Source organism: Myxocyprinus asiaticus, chromosome 33 (genome assembly GCF_019703515.2).
Source record: "Myxocyprinus asiaticus isolate MX2 ecotype Aquarium Trade chromosome 33, UBuf_Myxa_2, whole genome shotgun sequence".
Lineage (NCBI taxonomy): Eukaryota > Metazoa > Chordata > Actinopteri > Cypriniformes > Catostomidae > Myxocyprinus > Myxocyprinus asiaticus.
The window spans coordinates 37,433,022-37,449,860 of record NC_059376.1 but is presented as its reverse complement, the minus strand read 5'-3'; the positions used below and the strand labels follow the sequence as shown (position 1 = coordinate 37,449,860).

Below are 16,839 nucleotides of genomic sequence, written 5' to 3'. Positions count from 1 at the left end.
AGGGTTATATGCTTCATTCCTACTTCATTTTTTATTCTTGTTAAAATGCAAAAAAAAAAAGGTCAGAGCAGCTCGTATGCCTGCCATTTATTAATATTCCTTTGAAAAGTTTCCTTCTGCTGATTTCTTTTCGTGTCCTGTCTGCATGTCCTCTCAATGTCTGAGGCTTCCTTTGATATATCTCCTTGCCCATGTCTTTGTCCTTTATATCTGCCTCCATCTATGTGCTACTCCATCTCTCATTCTCGCCAGGTTGACATGGAGCCATTCCCACAGGTTAGGTTTTATTGGATAAAGGGGATTGGTTGTCAGATGACAACTGCAATCCGAGAGAGAAAATGGCGAGTGGCGATCCCCCATTACATGCACTTGCATGCAATTTGCTTCTGTTCGTTATGAGTCAGCAGTCTGTTTCTGCCAGACGTTTTTGATGGGCATTTTCAGTCCTGTGACCCTACACAACAACCCCTTTAAGCAATTATAAAAGGGGCATGCTATGGAAAATTGTATGCCCCGTATTGTGCTCCATGAAAGAAAGAAAGTCTTAAAGGCTTGGAACAACATAAGGATGTTAATGATGACAGAATTTTCATTTTTGGGTAACCCATCCTTTTCAAGATTTGTTCTCGGGTACTGCTTCACAGTAGACAGTGAACTTCTAACTGCTTTCCTCGTTCTCAATTTTTTTTTCTTAATTTCCTGAGGCTGTTTCACAGCAGGGTCGGAGCAGGCAGTAAAAGCAGCGTTTATCCATCTAGCTGAGGTAGAGGAGGTAAAGGTGTGAATGAGGTCATTTTAACACGGAAAGAGAAGCTGAGGCATGACACGTGTTTTGAAGGTTAACTCCACACTTTTCCACACGTAACCTGTCCTGCCATCTCCACGCTCTTTGTTTGCAAATTTAACAATGGATTACAGAGACAGAGATGCATGTCTTTAGTTTGATAAATACAAATTGTTGGAGAGGGCTTAAATCCTGGACTTGTGTTTATTTATTGAAAGAGCATATGAAACGCAAACTTCAGTAATGTGATGTATCTCTGAGAAAAACTGAATATGTACAGTATAATGAAATAATGTAGTGTGGGGGTTAATTTTATCCCTCAGGATCTGATTGAATTGGAAAAAGCTGGCTATATTAGTGGTTAATGTTATTTTTCTCAGGCCTCTTGGTCTTGCTTATTTTTGCAATATATATATATATATATATATATATATATATATATTAGATAGATAGATACATACATACATACATACATACATACAGTTGAAATCAGAAGTTTACATACACCTTAGCCAAATACATTTAAACTCAGTTTTTCACAATTCCTGAAATTTAATCATAGAAAACATTCCCTGTCTTAGATCAGTTAGGATCACTACTTTATTTTAAGGATGTGAAATGTCAGAATAATAGTAGAGAGAATGATTTATTTCAGCTTTTGTTTCAGCAATGCCTTGACTTTGTTGTCATTTTGCCACAACTTTGGAGGTCGCTTGAGGTCATTGTCCATTTGGAAGGCCCATTTGCCACCAAGCTTTAACTTCCTGGCTGATGTCTTGAGATGTTGCTTCAATATATCCACAAAATTTTCCTTCCTCATGATGCCATCTATTTTGTGAAGTGCACCAGTCCCTCCTGCAGCAAAGCACTCCCACAACATGATGCTGCCACCCCCATGCTTAACAGTTGGGATTGTGTTCTTCGGCTTGCAAGCCTCACCCTTTTTCCTCCAAAGATAGCAATGGTCATTATGGCCAAACAGTTAACTTTGTGTTTCATCAGACCGAGGAAATTTCTCCAAAAAGTAAGATCTTTGTCCCCATGTGCACATGCAAACTGTAGTCTGGCTTTTCATGGTGGTTTTGGAGCATTGGCTTCTTCCTTGCTGAACAACCTTTCAGGTTATGTCGATATAGGACTCGTTTTACTGTGGATATAGATACTCGTCTACCTGTTTCCTCCAGCATCTTCACAAGGTCCTTTGCTGTTGTTCTGGGATTGATGTGCACTTTTCGCACCACACTACGTTCATCTCTAGGTGACAGAATGCATCTCCTTCCTGAGCGGTATGATGGTTGCATGGTCCCATGGTGTTTATACTTCCGTACTATTGTTTGTGCAGATGAGCGTGGTACCTTCAGGCATTTTGAAATTGCTCCCAATGATGAACCAGACTTGTTGAGGACCACAATTGTTCTTCTGAGGTCTTGACTGGTTTCTTTTTATTTGACCATGATGTCAAGAAAAGAGGCACTGAGTTGGTAGGTAGGCCTTAAAAAACATCCACAGGTACACCTCCAATTGACTCCAATTAGCCAATTAGTCTTTCAGAAGCTAATTGGCTAATTCCCTAAAGGCTTGACAACATTTTCTGGAGTTTTTCAAGCTGCTTAAAGGCACAGTTAATTTAATGAATGTAAACTTCTGACCCACTGGAATTGTGATAGTCAGTTAAAAGAGAAACAATCTGACTGTAAACAATTGTTGGAAAAATTACTCATGTCATGCACAAAATAGATTTCCAAAACTATAGTTGCAAATATGAGATCTGTGGAGTGGTTAAAAAATGAGTTTTAATGACTTCAACATAAGTGTATGTAAACTTCTGAGTTCAACTGTACATACATACATACACACACACATACACAACGGTCAAAAGTTTTGAAACACTCATTCTTTATTATATAATTTTTTCTTTTTTTTCACATTTTAGAATAATGGTAGTCATCAAAACTATGGAATAAATGGAACTATGTGAATTATGTTGTGACTAAACAAAATCCAAAATAAATCAAAACTGTGTTATATGTTAGCATCTTCAAAGTAGTCACCCTTTGCCTAGAATTTGCAGACATGTACTCTTGACATTTTCTCAACCAACTTCTTGAGGAATCACCCTGGGATGCTTTTTAAACAGTATTGAAGGAGTTCACATCTATGTTGGGCACTTATTGGCTGCTTTTCTTTATTATTTGGTCCAAGTCATCAATTTCAAAAAGGTTTTTTTTTTTTTTTTTAATTAAATTTTAGTTTTATAATGAAATAAATTAATATGTTGGCACAATTATATGTTTGTCTACAAAACTAATTTCAAACATTTAAGCATACGCCTTCATACGCCACAGTCAACTTTTGACCGGTTGTGTGTGTGTGTGTGTGTGTGTGTGTGTGTATGTATATATATATATATATATATATATATATATACACACACACACTATATATACTGTATAGATATTGCTTATTTATGCAGAAATAAAGCCAATGTTCATTCTTTAAACTATTCACCTTTCACTTCTAATTAAAATTTGATCTTAAATTGTTAGCTTTACAGTTTTGATGTCTCAGACATGAGCAAATACTGTAATAGACCCAATCTCCAGATCTATACATTTCTAGTGTGTAAGTCAGGAAATGTGTGCTCTCAAATATTTAACAAAACACTTAAAGGTCATGTAAATAAATGTAAGCAAACGTGAAGCTGCTCGTGTAATGCGTCTCGATACCAGATTGGCAAGTGGTGTCATATCTGAACAGGACTGGCTCATGAATAATAATTTGTTTATGTGACTGCCTGGGCAGTCCAGGAAGGTTATGTTGCCATGTGAGCATAACCTAATTAATATTCATTAGATAAGCCTTCACCATGTCATGACATCATAAATTGTCTGTCCAATCCCCTGTTTTAGGGACAGATAAAGTTTTGATGTAATATTTTGAGAACAAATATTATTTTATTTTTTGAAATAAATGAAATAAGGGGTGGTCACACCAGACTTCACGCTCCATTCACTCTCATTCAAACGCATCGAAACATGGGCTACCGGAAACACACGCTCATGGGACGAAAATTCAACTGCATATTGAAAGTTTAAGTTTGGTGTACTCTACGTGACCAATAGAAGATTGAAACATCACACGCTGGCCTCTTGGCTCAAGGCAAAGAATGCATATTTCAAAGCTGCATGTTTAATTGTTGTAGTAATGTGCGTAGACAATATATTTGAACACAAAAAAGTACAAAAGTATAAAGTTTTTAAGAATCTTTCCACAGCTCTTTCTATTGTGCATTTTTGTCCTTTTTGGAGCCGTAGTGGTGGAGTTGGTCAACTTGGTCTCTGAACATTTATTTTATGGAAAATGAGCTATGTTATTCATGATTTATGATAAAGATCTCCTTTTGTGTTTCCTGGTAAAAATAACAGAATATGACTTTGGAACAACATGATTTTCTATTTTTTGGGTGAACTGATTTCATATTGAAATTATTGAAAGGGCATTAATGACTGTTCTTTTTATTGCCGTTTTGCATTAAACTCCTATTAGGATTGCATTTTGGGCTTGAAATATTAAATAATATATTCCTGAGTAATATTAATAATGATTAATGAATGCATTCAATGGAGTTACACAGTGACCAAACACATGTTGCACATCCAATGAAAGGCAGCATTCTGTGGGTCAGAGGAGCATGATTAGATGAGGCTTTTTGTCCCCTCATATGAGGCTGAAGGCAGAGAAAAGAGCCCCAACTTCTGCTGGAGCTCTTTTATCTGGTTTCTCCAGTAATTGCACGTATGGCACAAAGACTTTAGATCAATTAGAGTTTCACAAAGAGCTCTGGCCAGAAAGAGAGAGAGGTGAAGATGAAATAATTAAGAAAGAGAGAGCTGTCAAGACAAAAAGGAAAGTCATGTTAATGTCTGGCTGATGTTCTAAAGCATCTGCATCTCACATGCTCTCCATTAATGCGATGGGTTTTGTTGAGAGCTGAAGGAGGAACACTTGGCTGTGTAGAACTCCATGTCCAGTGAGCTTCTTCTGTCTTCTGCTGCTTTATTGCTTACTCTTCACTCCTCTTAAGGTCTTTATTTCTTTTGTTCGTTTCTTTCTTTAGTTCCTAAGTTCCTTCCTTTCGTTTTTTAATTTCTTGTCCTTCCTTATTTCCTTCCTTCCTTTCTTCCTTTCTTACATGTCTTTTGTCCCTCCTTACTACTTCCTTCCTTTCATTCTTTCATTGGTCTGTCTTTTTCTTTTGTTTGTTCATTCCTTTCTTTCTTCCTTATTTCTTTCTTTCTTCCTTCCCTCCTTCCTTCCTTGCGAGCAACTTCTAATTCTTCTGAAGGCATATGGTGCCCACTGCATATTTATTAGCGCTTTGAATCTTGAGTAAACTGTTTTCTTATTGTGTGAACTATTCCTTTAAAGATGGTTACCCATTTGTTTATTTATTACCTTGAAAAGTGTTAACACTATGGGTCTTTGGTGCGATCAAAATATTGCTCTGTTTGTTTGAGCCTCCTGATGAACCCGACATAGCAACATTGACTAAAAAGAGTTTTTTCCATCTCTTGCCTTTTCTTTCTTTTCTTTTTGCTGTCTCTTTGTGTCCTTATAAAATCCAACCCCCCGCTTCATGAGGGACCAACAAAAACAAAGTAAACAAACCTATTTATAAACACTCACTGCCTCTCTCAAGTGGCTGAATGTACCAAACTGTACTAAAGTAGAGAGGGATACAGAAGAGAGGACAGATAAGGAGCGGAGAGGCAGAATGGGTGGTGTCTAATTTAGATACGTTGGGAATAACTAACATGACCTAAATCCCAATCCTATAAATTACATGGATGGTAAAACTACATTAGGAGCTTACTGTGTAGGCGCTCGACTCTGAGCTAGATGAATAATTTAATGAATAAAATGTGTTGTCTTAAAACACTTATTAGTCATGGTGGAAGTAAACAGTTTTGTTTTAGAGTACAACCCCACGACGGTAGAGTCGTGAGAGTACAACCCCATGACTAATATGAGCTGCATTGCTACTACAAGAATGCAGGTTCGAATTTGGCCTGTGACATGTCCTGTTACCATCCCCTGCCCACTCTCGAAATATCTTATTGCCTTTCATTATTTTAATAACCAATAAAGGCACATAAATGCCAACAAGACTACAAACTTTTATGATGACGAAAGTTTACAATAGTTTAAAAAGCTTGAAGTTTGAATGATTTACAAGCCCAACAGTCAGACTGAAAGAACATCAGATAGATAGATGGATGGATGGATGGAGGGAGAGATAGCAGCTTAAGTGTTTTTTTGTGGGTTTGTTTGAACGGTTTGACGGTTGGAATTTGAAATCACAAAGATTCTGTCAATGTAACGCCAGCGACGCGTTCGAATATCCATACTTCCCTTCCATACAGTATGCCAATGGAGTAGTATGTCCGAATCCTCAGTAGTCATAAAACAGTAAGCGAGAAATACCCGAATGACCAACTATTCTCGATCGAGAATCTGAGGTGCACTTCACCATACCAAAATCCCTCGGGAGTTTAGGAGTCCTCACGTTCAAAACACTGGATTTAAAAGAACAGTGGTGAACGGAGTCGAACTGTTCTTTTCAGCTGGAAGTGATCAATGCCTTGAAATCCTTAATAAGCTCAAAGTTCAGAACATTATGTTGTTTTTTTCATAGTGCATTCACGTCATGTCATAATTGCCATAATTATGAGATTCCGACTTGTAAAAAGCATTCACGTCTTTGAAGAACTCATAATTACAAGTTGTGTAACTCGGAATTCTGTGAAAACTCCCACTTGTAGTGGTGCCATGTGAATATGACAGCGGCCTCAACAGTTAACGGAAGTGATCAAATATATCGGTTTTGAATGCCAATTTGTAATGCCATCATTACCTGAAGCGTTTTCTTGTTCTTAAACATTTTGCTACAACAAAAGAGGCGAATTCATGAATTAATTCATTATTTTATTAAAATATTTTGGTGTTATCAACAACAAAGCAGTTTTGCCTTTTGAGTGTTGTCATAGAAACAAATAACTTACAAGGTCCCAGGATGTGAACAGCTCAGAGTTGCCATCTCGTAATTACAGTAATACAGACACAGCGTGAACACAGCATTAAGCCAACATAAAAAATTGGTACCCCGATAAGTGAAATTTGGGTTTACTTGTAGTGAGGATAGTTTGTGTCAAATACAATTTGTTGGCTGCCAGGAGAACACAAAGTCATTAAAATTCAAGAGGCATTTAGAAACCAAATTTTAAATTTTCCTATTTCAGATTATGTCATGTTAATAATTTCACCTATGAAGAGCCTATTCAGCTCATAGAACTTTCTATAAATTTAAATGACTTAAGGACTTTTTTAGCTTTACTTTATAAACCAAATAAACAATTTTTGTGTGTTGGGTCGCCACTTGATGTCCATGTAAAATCTGGGTCCTGAAGCAAAACCACTGTGCTGAATAACTGCTAACATAATTAAATATGCTAGCATATGTTTTTCAACACTTTTTGTTCTGTACATCTTTAGGCGGAGTCAGAAGGCTTCTCCCATTTCCACCTCTACGTGTGCGCCGCCTTCCTCATCAAATGGCGCAAAGAGATCCTCTCCATGGTGGACTTTCAGGTACTGACATGTCCCTATGTGTTTAGCGCGACACGGTCGCTGAGGTTTGTGCCTGAAAAATCATATGCGGGTTATATGTGACCATGTGCATGTGTGCTGGACGCTTTCCACACATGCATGCATCACTGGAAAGTGGCAGGCCGTCACTTACTCGGGGACGATCGGAATAATTGGCCCTCCAGTGCAGCAGCCTCTTCTGTAACTGAATTTCACAGGCCAGTGGATTCACCACACCTCAGCACCCGCCAAACGAGAACGTTCTGTTATACACCCCCCCATTATCTCCCTTCTCCCACTCTGACTTTCAAAGGATCTTTAAAGCTCAACTCCATCTCTCATTCTCTCATTTATTTTTTGCTTCATCGTCAGGTTGGGCATTGGGCAGTTCGATGCAGGGGCGGACTGGCCATAGGGACTTTTCCCGGTGGGCCAGCTGCGAAACGGGGCCGAACCTGCGGCGATAAACTGAAACGGGCCACCGCGTTATGCCAAATGGGTCGCGACTGGCTGAAGTTTCTCTTCCCAGTCCGCCCCTGGTTCGAAGGATAATTATTTGAGAGCTTGTATTTATACTGGGGCTGTCAATGCATTATGCAATGCAAATCAGATCACTGATTTATTTATTTATTTTTCATTAGCGTGATGCATCTCAAATGTTGAATATGCTAAAATTTGCCTTGAAAAAAAAAAAAATTATTTTAAAATGGAATGCATGTAGTTCAGATTCATTGAGTTTCTCTGCAAACATCATGGATGTTTTGTTGATGTCGCTGCTGTCCTCTGGTGTGCTACTTATTAACATTAGTACCATTTATGGTGTGTTTTACATGCAGGGGATATTTCAGACATCTTAAAATGTGATGGTAACTATTTTTGTTTGCTATGGAAAGTTTCACTATTGCTTTTGCTCATGCATAGGGTTTTTTTAACAAAGGAATTTAAACAAACACCTAGCTTTAAAGACATATTTTGGGTTCAATTTAAGTTAAGCTTAATCGACAGCATTTGTGACAATATTGATTACAATAAAAATTTATTTTGACTTGTCCCTAAAATCTGGGTTACAGTGAAGCACAATGAAAGTTCAGTGTTTCAAATGTTCAGCAACAAGACATGAATAAAATGTGCTAAAATGATTTGTGATAAAATAGCTTACTAACCTTTCCTGTGTAAAGTTCAATTTTGCAACTTTCCATGATGACGTAACGCTTTAAATGCCCTGTAATCTCACAAAAACGGCGATTTAAATAACTTTACAGCTCAAATCATAGACAAGTTTTACCAAAAGAATTAATGTAATGCCATTATAAAATACTGAGCTTCACACTTCTGCCTTTTAAACCCTTCAAAAAATTAGCCCCATTCACTTCCATTGTAAGCGCCTCACTGTAACCTCGGTTTTTGCTGTTTTTGTTTTTAATAAAAGGAGGGACGAGTCGAAATTCATTTTATTGTAATCAACATTATTCCACAAATGCTGTCGATTTAGTATAACTCGTACTGAACCCGGAATATTCCTTTGAGGATTAAACTTTGGCGCGTAGCTTATCCAACACCATTTTTGCTATGGACTTTAATCATACCTCAAATCATGTGACTTGTTGAGAAGAGAAGGGCAAATGCTTTTGTAAGCAGTCCGATTGATGATTTTCACATGGCAGATGAAAAAACGGGTGAAAAGAAACCCATAGACTTACACTGAAGGAGGGACCCAAGCCATATCAAGGAATATAATAGTATGGTTTTTTTTTTTAAATGTTTTTTTTTTTTTTACTTGGACCAGTTAGCAGTGAGCTCCATAGCAACAAAACTACGCAGCCTTTTACATTTATTAATTTAGCAGACACTTTAATCCAAAGCAAATTACAAATGAGGAATACAGCAGAAGTGATTCTTCCTAAAGTGTTGCAATACTAAAGTTTCATATTTGCTCAGAGAAGTACAAGCAGAGAATGGATTAAGAATTTTTATTAAATATAATGAAATATGTGTATGTCTTGAAAATATTTAGATTATTCAGACTCACATCCAAAGTCTTTAAAAATCACACAAAACTGAATATAGGTCCATATGTGTAGGCTGATGTATATGTATGCACTGTATATGTGGTGCCATTTTTCAAAGAAGCTCAATAGGCACTCTGGTTAGCAACTTGAAAATCATAGATTGTTCAGCTCACGATACTGCACCAAATTCCTCACCCGAAGAACCCGAGATCTGATCTTACACAGAATTAATCTGATCACAATAGATCTGGTATTGTGCACTTACTGCAGCTGTAGGTGGTAACAGCCCCCCCATACACACACACATCACAGTCTCTTACATAAAATCCCCACTTACATAGACCCCAGAGCGGTGCCAGTCATGAATCACATTATACTAACATTGTAATCATGCCATGATTACTAGAATTTTCAAGTGAGAACAGTAAAATGCATGTCAAAGAACAGAAAATCGCCAGGAAACAGTATTTTCTGAGGTGGTACCTGCAGCCTCTCTGGGTTATTTAGTTTTTATTTGTAAATATTTTTATTTCTATTGTAGTTCTAGCATTTTAGGGTTGCTTAAGTTTATGCGGTAACGCCGTTGTATTTTGTGTTATCGCTATGTGAAGGTATTTTTATGTTTAATAATGGTGGAGTGAAACGGTTTAAAATGTTATAATATACTGCTAATAACTAAAATTCAAATGCATGTATTTAGTTTTGAAGTCATAAATCTTTTTTGGTTTAGTTTGAATTTTTGGGGTTATGTTAGTTTTTATATCTAGCGAAAATATTACGTTTCCGTTAACGGTAATAACACTGCACAGAACTGTTTAAAATGGTAAGACTAACACCCTGTCCACACTGAATGCGAGTGGAGCATTGAGTCAAAAGAAAATAGAACTAATTATAATCAATGATTTCTTGTCATGTTGTGTCACATATTGCAGACAGTAGATGGATGCCCCGTTTCATTCTGCACTGCACACACTGGCACTACTCCTGCCAACAAGACAAATAAACGGTTTAGAACATATACTTTGATGCGTCCAGTGTAGACCGGGTGTAAGGCCACGTTCACACTAGCACGTTTTCAAAAATCTCAATTTTGTGTGGAGGAAAGCAACGTTCCATTGTAGATGAGAGGCATAAACATTCAAGTCAGTGCTTTTTCAAAAGAAAACATAATAATTTGGTCTAAAAATGGTCTATAAGTCCCTAATGGTATTTTTATGTTGAAGAAAAGCAGGGTTAAAAGATTTCAAATGGTATAATATACTGTTTATCTAAAATTAGTTTTAGTTATAATGAATCCATTTGATGAAGAAGTGTGGATGAAAGGTGTAAACATAGCAAAATCAATGCATTTTTTTTTATTCTTTTTTTTATTTTTGGCCCTTTTTCACCCAATTTGGAATGCCCAATTCCCAGTGCACTTTTAAGTCCTCGTAGTCACGTAGTGATTCGCCTCAATCCGGGCGGTGGAGGATGAATCCCAGTTGCCTCCAAGTCTGAGACCATCGACCCGCGCATCTTATCACGTGGTTTGTTGAGCGCATTGCCACGGAGACATTGCACGTGTGGAGGCTTCACGCCATCCACCATGGCATCCGCGCTCAACTCATCACGCGCCCCACCGAGAAGGAACCACATTATAGCGACCACGAGGAGGTTACCCCATGTGACTCTACCGGGCCAATTTGGTTGCTTAGGAGACCTGGCTGGAGTCACTCATGGGATTCGAACTAGCGAACTCCAGGGGTGATAGCCAGCGTCTTTTACCACTGAGCTACCCAGGCCCCAAATCAATGCATTTTCAACCAAAAATGTACTGTATTAGTGTGGATGTGACCTCAAGTCACTAGATGATTCTCCAAATTTTCTTCATTTTGAAATACTGTACATTTTTGTTGTTTCAGAGCTTGCTGATCCTCCTGCAGAACCTTCCCACAATCCACTGGGGCAATGAAGAGGTGGGTTTGCTGCTGGCTGAGGCCTACAGACTCAAATACATGTTTGCTGACGCTCCAAGCCACTACAAGAGATGAGATCCCTAACTGGATCTCACCATGACTCTACAAATCCAGACAATGGTCTGACCTAACGATGGAATCAGACAAAACGCCACATCTTTGCTCTGGTTAATCTGACACTGCAAAGACAGAGGTCACCAATTTTCTCGAATGACTTCAAATTTGTGTCATCGTCTGTTACAATTCACGATCAAGGACACGAGACAAAGTAAATAACCACGAACAAATTGGATATTTTGAACTCCAAATAATCTGACAGTTTCATTTGACTTCAGATTATTTCGGAAGATAACTGACAATGAGATGGCGAGGAAAAGAGAGCTTTTTATAGGAACATATAAAAGTATGAACCTAAAAACAGAAACAAAAATTACAAAAACAAAATTAATAGTAGGTTGTTTTTCCCCTCATAGTTTCCCATTTTTTTTTAATTTAAAAAATGTTTTTCCTCTGATGTGGTGGAACCACCACTCATGTTTTGTGTTATTACACCATAATGTGATCTCCTTGGCCTCTTTGCTCATTGCAGCATTGATTGTACCACAGGAAGGTAATCACTCAGAGACTGTATTATTGAAGCTCTGCAATACATGAAGCTATGGCAGCTTTAAAGGGTCAATTCTCAAGAGACTGAGCTTTTCAGTCGGACCAATACTAATAATCAATACGGCACTGCCTGAGCGATGTGTTTTGGTTTTCTTTGGGGTTTTTATGTTGATTAGAATCAAAAGAATGTGAATTTTTAACAATCTTAGATGAGAATCTAATCTTTTAAAGTGGTGTTATATGCATTCGAACCTGTTGCACAATTATTTCTTAGAAAGTGGGTACTTTAAGAGTTTTAACTTTGGTGCTTGACAACTACTGACGTAATGTTTCAGCACAGACAGCTGAATCAAACTGTGGTGAAATATTAATATTAGTTTTTAAGTCGAACTCCCTAATACATGCCTAGGTCACATTCCAACCCCAAATCAAAATAAACAAATAAGAAATTAAATTTTGTTTAAAGACAATTAATACTTAAAATGAAGATTGTTTCATTACAGATGAGCAAATGTTCCCCACACATTCTTATTACCATAATACATTTGGGCGTTTTAATTTTTTTTAATACCATTATTCTCAATGGTGATTCTCATAAAATGTTGCATTACAGTAAAAAGTTACTGTAATAAATTTATATTTTTAAATCGACATAAAATTAAAGGTAATACAACATATATTACCATGATGTAAAAATACAATTTACAGTTAATAATATAAAAAGAATACACTTTGAGAAATGTTCTTAATTGTTATGAATCCAAATAATCTTAAAGTCCTCATGATCTTTAAGCCAAATATAATTTCTTATTTTTTTATATTGTTGTGTAATATGACCCAGACATGTTATTTGACAAGTTTCATGAGGTTTATCCTCATAAAGAATGATGAGGTCACCATGCTGAGACCACAGGAATGGAGCTGCATTTAACTGTGTTAAAAATGGAAACTACTGACTTAAAGGGATAGTTCACCCAAAATGAAAATTCTCTCATCGTTTACTCGCCCTCATGCAATCTCGGATATGTATGACTTTCTCTCTTTTGCAGAACACAAATGAAGATTTTTTAGAAGAATATCTCAGCTCTGTTGCTCCTCACAATCCAAATGAATGGTGACCAAATTTTGAAGGTCAAAAAAATGACATAAAGGAGGCATAAAAGCAATCCGTATGACTCCAGTGGTTAAATCCATATATTCTGAAGCAATATGATACAGTACGTATGGGTGAGAAACAGTTCAATATTTAAGTCTTTTTTCTTTTCTTTCTTTTTTTTTTTTTTTACTATCAATCTCCACCATTGACCAGCCCCAACCAGTAGGTGGCTAAATGTAAAAGTGAAAGTCACTTCCACACCAGAATGTGGAAGAGAAAATGAAAGTGTAGATTTTGAGTACAAAAAGGACTTAAATATTGATCTGTTTCTCACCCACACCTATCATATCGCTTCAGAAGACATGGATTTAATGATTGGAGTGTTATGGATTACTTTTATACTGCCTTTTGGACCTTCAAAGTTCTGGTCACCATTCACTTGAATTGTATGGACTTAAAGAGCTGAAATATTCTTTTAAAAATCTTTCTTTGTGTTTTGCAGAATAAAGTAAATCATACGCATCTGGGATGTCATGAGGGTGAGTAAATGATGAGAGAATTTTCATTTTTGTGAGAAATATCCCTTTAATATAATAACCTGAAAGGTTTTGTTTATTTTTCTGTGTGGTACTGAAATGTAGGCAGAGTTTAATGTATATATAACAAATACACTCTGAGCAGCTGATTTCTGGCCCAAACCCAAATTAAAATCTTGTTGCAGGAACAGTACACATACTCTCAGATCACTGTGAAAAGGCATCTACCATCTGCACGTCCATTCAGTCTCCCAGGGCGAACGATGAATGCAGATGTTTATGCTAATCAGATGTAGATGATCTGATAATCTTCCCCTTTCCTTTGAACCTACGTTTTACCTCTAGGTACATTTAGTAACTCCAGCTGATACATTTTGATTGGTGATTAATTGTTAAAGTTCATCTGAATCTTCTGCATCATTTACCTTTCCAAAGTACAAGTGTGACATTTATAAATTGATGAATTAACAAAAGAAAATATTTTTATTGAAATCTCTATTCATCTCTTATAACTTGGCAATCAGCAAGGACCAAAACCCCACAAGGATAATCTGAATAATAAATTAGTATCTTTATGCTTTAATTATTGAAGCAAATGGAGTGTGTTGATTAGAGAGAGGTGTCCGAATCGGTTAAAAGTGACGCCGTTTAACTGTTTTATCTCAGTTTGCTGATGTTAAAAGCTTGAATAATGTACATTTGTCAGCTTGCTCTCTCTGTTCATCTGTCAGTGGCATTTGAAACCACCTGCACCATACAGTCTTGCTGTTACAATGCACTCTATTTTGAAGTGAACTGAAATGTATTTTTTTTTCTTATATCTTAAGTTTGTCTTTGCAGAATTTAATGAGCTGATGTTCACTCCAGAGATGATAACTGGCTCTCTCGTCATCCTTTCAAAGTGCGGTAATTAAAGGGTGACTTATTTTAGAGGGTTGAAATTGCTGACCCTGTTGAAGAAATGGAAGTAATTATTCATGAGATGTTCTTATTTTAACTCCTTGTGATGTGGTACATCTTGAGTAAAGGTTACGAATTAGTTACAGCTCCAGGTTGGGCACTTTTTAGTCAGTGAATGTATGCATCAAACATTTGAACATTTATGGTCATTTTGATTTTTTTTCAACATTTTATAAATGTTATATAAAGTCTCGATTTCTCCTTCTAGCACAATTGATTGTATTACATTTGTCGCCTGTTCCTGCCTGCATCAACATGAAATTCCAAACATTATTATTCCAAAGAGAAAAAAGAGGTCTTTGTAATCGTTCTTCGAAATTAAATAACTTGCTCCGCCACTGAAACGATTTTCCTTTTTACCCTAGATTGTGTGAGAGAGAAAAATAACTTTAAAGGAAAATGTAGGGTAAATAATAATAATAATAATAATAATAATAATAATAATAATTTAGACTCGCCCCTCCATTTAAAAAAAAAAAAAAAAAAAAAGAAAAAAAAAAAGTAGTACCTACAGCAAGGTGCTTATATTGGAAGTGAATGGGGCCAGTCCATAAATGTTAAAGTACACACCGTATAGCAACAAGATGTAAACATAATATGTTTACATGAATTTAGTGAAATACAATCACTTAGTAATATTATCTGTGTAAAGTGAAAGGAATTTTCTAGGTTTGGTACAAGTTAAGCTCTATCGACAGCATTTTTGGCATAATGTTTATTACTACAAAAATGTTATTTCGACTCCGTCCTTTTCTTTAAAAAAAGGTGACAGTGAGGCACTTAAAATGTAAGTGAATGGAGCCTATCTTTGGAGGGTTTAAAGACAGAAATGTGAAGTCTATAATTTTATAACAGCACTTATATTAATTCTTCTGTTAAAATTAATGTATTATTTGAGCCGTAAAGTTGTTAAATTTCATTTTTATAATTATTTTATGGTTTTAGGCTTTATTGACATTACATCGTCATGGCAGCGAAGTTGTAAAATTGGCTATAACTTTACACAGAAAAAGTTAGTGATTTTAGTATACTAAAATCATGTTTACATGCATATTGTATATGTCTTGTGGCTATACTTTTGAAACGGTGAGTATTTTAATGTTAAAAAATTGGTCCCCATTCACTTCCATTGTAAGAGCCTCACTGGAACCCAGATTTTTTTTTTTTTTTTTTTTTTTTTTAGAAAACAAGGGGCAAGTCAAAATACATTTTTGTAGTAGTCAATATTATGCCACAAATGCTGTCGATTTGCGCTCAACTTGTATGGACCCCAGAATATTCCTTTAAATTAAAAATAACAACCTTGTTGCCACAACTAAACCCTGTAATAATATTGGATATAACTTCACACAGAAAAGGTTTGCAAGCGTTTTTTTCTTTTTTTTTTTTTCAACATTATGCTGCAAATGCTGTCGATTGAGCTTAACTTGTACTGAACCCGGAATATTTCTTTAACTAACAGCGAAATGGCTATTTAGTCATTATTTAAGACTACTGTTGTAGGTACTGCAGCCTGTCTAAAATTTAGCGATTAGCATGAAAGGAAAAAGTCTGCGGCAATAATAATGATAGATTTGAATATTAAGTGTTACCATTGTAATGCCTGCTTTCTCGATCCAGTCCATTCTTGATGGATAAAGTCCCATCCTACGTTCTTTTTTTCTTAAATATTCTGTTTCTCCTGGATATACAGTGGTGTGAAAAAGTGTTTGCCCCCTTCCCGATTTCTAATTTTTTTGCATGTTTGTCACACTTAAATGTTTCAGATCATCAAACAAGTTTAAATATTAGTCAAAGATAACACAAGAAAACACAAAATGCAGTTTTTAAATGAAGGTTGTTATTATTAAGGGAAAACAAAATCCAAACCTACATGGCCCTGTGTGAAAAAGTGATTGCCCCCTAAACCTAATAACTGGTTGGGCCACCCTTAGCAGCAACAACTGCAATCAAGCGTTTGCGATAACTTGCAATGAGTCTTTTACAGCGCTGTGGAGGAATTTTGGCCCACTCATCTTTGCAGAATTGTAGTAATTCAGCCACATTGGAGGGTTTTCAAGCATGAACTGCCTTTTTAAGGTCATGCCACAGCATCTCAATAGGATTCAGGTCAGGACATTGACTAGGCCACTCCAAAGTCTTCATTTTGTTTTTCTTCAGCCATTCAGAGGTGGACTTGCTGGTGTGTTTTGGATCATTGTCCTGCTGCAGAACCCAAGTTCGCTTCAGCTTGAGGTCACGAACAGAT

The 16,839-nt window shown here is 36.5% G+C and overlaps 1 protein-coding gene across 4 annotated transcripts in view; it reads left to right on the top strand.

Annotated features, from left to right (window-relative positions):
• The window catches only part of LOC127423929 (TBC1 domain family member 22B-like), a 66,995-nt gene extending 50,662 nt beyond the window's left edge, over positions 1 to 16,333 (top strand). For 3 of the 4 annotated variants that reach the window (XM_051668631.1, XM_051668630.1, XM_051668633.1), the window contains 2 exons: positions 7,337 to 7,432; positions 11,340 to 16,333. In XM_051668631.1, the coding sequence (XP_051524591.1) occupies positions 7,337 to 7,432; positions 11,340 to 11,468 (225 nt within the window). In that variant the 3' untranslated portion in view covers positions 11,469 to 16,333. The remainder of the gene's footprint in view (positions 1 to 7,336; positions 7,433 to 11,339) is intronic. The other variant, XM_051668632.1, reaches the window with a different exon arrangement.
• Positions 16,334 to 16,839: the final 506 nt, after the last annotated feature.